Here is a 5,229-nt window from a genome sequence, read left to right on the forward strand (position 1 = left end):
CAGTTTCTCTTTAATCACTCTCTCTCTCTTTCGAATATTGTGATGGGATTAAAAAGATTTTTTTTGATATCACTATTCTGTTTGAAAGTCGAAAATTTCGGGTATCATTTCATGCAAAGAGTTGAGTGATAAACGTGGAAACCGCTTGGTAATTAATAGAAGAGAAAGTAAACAAAGAAAAACTCACTTGCTTATACGCCCTTTTGAAAAATTAACCGAGAAATGATATCAAGTCTGCTTCAATGGTGGGCGTAATTGCGTTTGCTGGTGTAATGCCGGGTGGGCTTAATCCGGTACCTTTATATAACACCGTTTTTTATTTCTTTTGTGTGATACATGTGTGCGTGTAAGAAAATCTCAAACGGCTGACATTTTTCCATCAAAAGGAGCTTCATTTTGGTGCGGCTGTGAAACGTTTTCCTTTCTTTTCGCCGAGAAAAGTGCGAAAACATCTTTGAAGTATGTTTATTGTTATATCTTAACGATTCTAAAAGCAACAATTTATTAATATTAAAATTGGTGCATTATTTATCAGGTAATTACAATAATTAAGGAAGACGCATTTCCCCGGCAAAGTGCAGACGGCAGAAAATTTTCGCCTTCGCATCGCAATGGCTGGCGGATCCGGTACGAAGGTTGTGCAAATCACCAACATTGCACCTCAGGCAACCAAGGATCAGATGCAAAATTTGTTCGGACATGTTGGTAAAATTGACGAGATCAGATTGTATCCGACGATCCGAGATGTGTCCTGCCCCGTGGTGTCCCGTATTTGCTACGTCAAATATTTCGAGAGCAGCTGTGTCGCAGTGGCACAGCATTTAACCAACACGGTCTTTATCGATCGAGCTCTCATTGTTATTCCGGTACAGGGTGGCATGATACCCGACGAGTACAAGGCGTTGGAGATGGCTGCCAATGGAACGTTGGTACCAGGTTTGCATAACATCGATACCCCGAGTAAATTGCCACCGGAGGTTGTGAATCGGATTGACGGAATGGTACCCAATCAGGTTAGTGAAACGTATGAAATACGTTTGCATTATGGTTATGTAAATTTGCTAGTTAAATTGTAATCGTTTTTTTTTTAATTGATTTCAGGTTGTGAAAACTATTGATCCAAAACTGGATGAAAATAACCTCCCAGAGTATCCTCCTCTTCCGGTTAATTTTGATGCGAAAAAGATTGAAGAAACACGTCGCACGATTCTAGTGCTGGATATAAAGTCCGACTGGCGCTTGGAAGATTTAATGGATCATTTTAAAGTAGCTGGAGAAATAAAATACGCACGATGTGCCGAGAATGATCGTTCCCGTTATGCCCTACTTGAGTTTTGCGATCAGAAGAGTATTATTTCGGCACTTAAAATGCAAGGTTCGGACTTCCGTGGGTACCGGTTAAATGTTCATCATTCAACGCAGCCTATCGTGAAACCGGAAGCGAAGAGTAACGAGGCTGCCCAGAAGGAAATCGAGGAAGCTATGTCGATTGTCAAGGAAGCTCATAACATGATTTCGGCTGCAATTGATCCGGTTATTGGAATGTTGGCAAAGGATAAGAGTGCAAGTCGACGTCGATCTCGCTCGCATTCCCGTTCAAAGGATCGTCGTTCCCGATCTCGTTCGCGAAAGCGCTCGGAGTCTCGTTCTAAGCGCTCGCGATCTCGCAAACGGTCACGCAGCCGTTCCAAGCGATCTCGGAGTCATTCAAAGCACACGAAACGATCGTCATCAAGAAGTAAGCGTTCTCGGTCCCGGTCAAAACGTTCTCGTTCTCGTGATCGTCGCAAACGCTCACGTTCTCGCCATCGTAGCCGATCACGTTCACGTGATCGACGCCGCTCTCGCTCTCGTTCTAATCGCAAACGTTCCCGTTCTCGTGAACGTCGCGATCGCAGCCGTGAACGTAAGAAATCTCATCGCAACAAGGAAGAACGACGGCGCCGCTCGCGATCACGTTCGCGTAGCCGTAAGCGATCATCTTCTCGTAGCCGATCCAGCCGTTCGAAGGACGCGACGCGGGGATCGAAGAAACGCAGTCGTTCACCGGACAAGCGTTTGAAGAAGATTCTGGAGGAAAGCGTTAGCCGGGATTATGATGCTGAAGAGCGCATTGGTGGCGGGGACGATGAGGGCAATGGCGGTGGCAGTAGCGCAACCGGGACGAAGAATTCTTCACCGATAAACTCGCGCGAAAAAACGGCCAGTCCGACAACGGAAAAGTCGGATAACATGGATATTTCTAACTCGCCGTAGGTACCGGGAAGCGATGGTGTATCGGCTCATTCAAATGCCACGATGCTTTTATTATGATTGATATGACTCTTCTATCAGATTACCTTTAGAATTACCTAATTGACCTGCTGTATGGTATGAAATGACGATCTTGTTTTTATACGTTGGAACAAATAAAAGAAATCCAATAACGATTTGTTTTTCACGAGTGAAACATCAGACACTTTTTTCCGCCTGCAGATAGCCTAATTGCCTAAATTTTTCGCCACATTTTCTAAATCTAAATCCGTATAAAATCGAAAATGAAGACAAAGTAATTTTCGGCTTGCAGATTGGTTTAGGACCAAGTCATTCTAAGGTGTTCTGACTTTAGGCATTTCCTTCTTCATTAGAAGCAGAGCTGCACAAATCGTTCAAGTTAGGAAGCAACTACGTAAAGAGTTTTGTAGGATCTGATTATATCCTCGTTTTTGTCTTTCTCATATAGAAAGGTTATGCAATCACTTGAAAAACCGACTAGTGAAAATTGGCCCGTAGGGCCAAGTGTCATATACCATTCGACTTAGTTCGTCGAGCTGAGCAATGTCTGTGTGTGTGTGTGTGTGTGTGTGTGTGTGTGTGTGTGTGTGTGTGTGTGTGTGTGTGTGTGTGTGTGTGTGTGTGTGTGTGTGTGTGTGTGTGTGTGTGTGTGTGTGTGTGTGTGTGTGTGTGTGTGTGTGTGTGTGTGTGTGTGTGTGTGTGTGTGTGTGTGTGTGTGTGTGTGTGTGTGTATGCATGTGTCAAATAATCTCACTAGGTTTTCTCGGAGATGGCTGAACCGATTTTGACAAACTTAGATTCAAATGAAAGGTCTCGTGGTCCCATACAGAATTCCTAAATTTGATCCATATCCGACTTCCGGTTCCGGAGTTATAGGGTAAAGTGTGTTCAATATTGTAAACCGTCACTTAAACCGGCGAAACAAAAAACGTAAAAAATTTCCTAAACTGGTCTCAAAACTACACAAATCGATAGTCATTATCAATAGGCAACTAAATAAACCGATTCCGGCTATCCTGGTTCCCGGTATCCGGTTCCGGAAGTTCTGGAAATAGTGGTCATATATACCAAAATAGATCTCACTCACTTTTCTCAGCGATGGTTGGACCGATTTCCACAAGCGTAGATTCAAATGAAAGGTCTTCCGGTCCCATACGGAATTCCTGAATTTCATCCGGATCCGACTTCCGGTTCCGGAGTTATAGGGTAAAGTGTGTTCAATATTGTACACCGTCACTTAAACCGGCGAAACGAAAAACGTAAAAAAATTTCTAAACTGGTCTCAAAACAACACAAATCGATAGTCATTCTCAGTAGGCAACTAAACAAACCGATTCCGGCTATCCTGGTTCCCGGTATCCGGTTCCGGAAGTACAAATAGAATACCACAATATTATATGTACATGAGAAAGGCATCATTACACAACTAGGTGGATTAAAACAGATTTTTGTATTTTGAATGAGTTCGTTTTTTTATTCAAAAACCTTTCACTTGAGCTTAAACTTATCCGACCTACCAGAGTATTTCTAGACCAGGGGTTCCCAAACTATTTTGGGTTATGGACTCCTTTACTGAAATTAACTTAGGCCTCAGAACCCCATCAACAGATTCCTATGAAAATTCAATTGCTTGCTGTTTAAATATAGATGTAAAATATAGGGTGATTTTTTAAGAGCTTGAGAACTTTTTTAAACAATAAAACGCATAAAATTTGCAAAATCTCATCGGTTCTTTTTTTTAAACGTTAGATTGGTACATGACATTTACTTTTTGAAGATAATTTCATTTAAATGTTGACCGCGGCTGCGTCTTAGGTGGTCCATTCGGAAAGTCCAATTTTGGGCAACTTTTTCGAGCATTTCGGCCGGAATAGCCCGAATTTCTTCGGAAATGTTGTCTTCCAAAGCTGGAATAGTTACAGGCTTATTTCTGTAGACTTTAGACTTGACGTAGCCCCACAAAAAATAGTCTAAAGGCGTCAAATCGCATGATCTTGGTGGCCAACTTACCGGTCCATTTCTTGAGATGAATTGTTCTCCGAAGTTTTCCCTCAAAATGGCCATAGAATCGCGAGCTGTGTGGCATGTAGCGCCATCTTGTTGAAACCACATGTCAACCAAGTTCAGTTCTTCCATTTTTGGCAACAAAAAGTTTGTTAGCATCGAACGATAGCGATCGCCATTCACTGTAACGTTGCGTCCAACAGCATCTTTGAAAAAATACGGTCCAATGATTCCACCAGCGTACAAACCACACCAAACAGTGCATTTTTCGGGATGCATGGGCAGTTCTTGAACGGCTTCTGGTTGCTCTTCACTCCAAATGCGGCAATTTTGCTTATTTACGTAGCCATTCAACCAGAAATGAGCCTCATCGCTGAACAAAATTTGTCGATAAAAAAGCGGACTTTCCGAATGGACCACCTAAGACGCAGCCGCGGTCAACATTTAAATGAAATTATCTTCAAAAAGTAAATGTCATGTACCAATCTAACGTTTAAAATAAAGAACCGATGAGATTTTGCAAATTTTATGCGTTTTATTGTTTAAAAAAGTTCTCAACCTCTTAAAAAATCACCCTGTACTTACCAATTTCTGCGGATGGTAAAAAAACACAATTTTTTTAGCGTTAACATTTTAAATAACAACGTATATCAAACAATAGGGGGTCGATTTCTAGACCTCGTCGATCCCCACAGTCAGTTTACGTTGACCCCCGCAAAAAGGATATCGATCCCAGGAGGTCTATATCGAACACTTTGTGAACCCCCGTTCTAGACGATCAGTCCTGGGAATGGCAAATTGTCCTATCACGCAGAGAAAATTATTGTAAAGGTAACTTAACTTGGGTTTTACCAAACAAATAGGGTAACGGCTCCCTATTTCATCTGAGCTACTATTTCCATCTCATATCTTCAATGTATCTATATTGATCACTCCAGGGAATCCAATACA

At 42.0% G+C, this 5,229-nt stretch overlaps 1 protein-coding gene across 1 annotated transcript; it reads left to right on the forward strand.

Moving 5' to 3' along the window:
* Nucleotides 1-335: 335 nt before the first annotated feature.
* LOC131430522 (probable splicing factor, arginine/serine-rich 7) lies at nt 336-2,382 on the forward strand. Its single transcript, XM_058595575.1, has 3 exons — nt 336-459; nt 536-1,013; nt 1,102-2,382. The coding sequence occupies exons 2-3, from the start codon at nt 612-614 to the stop codon at nt 2,254-2,256; spliced, it is 1,557 nt and encodes a 518-aa protein (XP_058451558.1). The 5' UTR covers nt 336-459; nt 536-611; the 3' UTR covers nt 2,257-2,382.
* The last annotated feature ends 2,847 nt before the right edge of the window (nt 2,383-5,229 follow it).

Source organism: Malaya genurostris, chromosome 2 (assembly GCF_030247185.1).
Source record: "Malaya genurostris strain Urasoe2022 chromosome 2, Malgen_1.1, whole genome shotgun sequence".
NCBI lineage: Eukaryota > Metazoa > Arthropoda > Insecta > Diptera > Culicidae > Malaya > Malaya genurostris.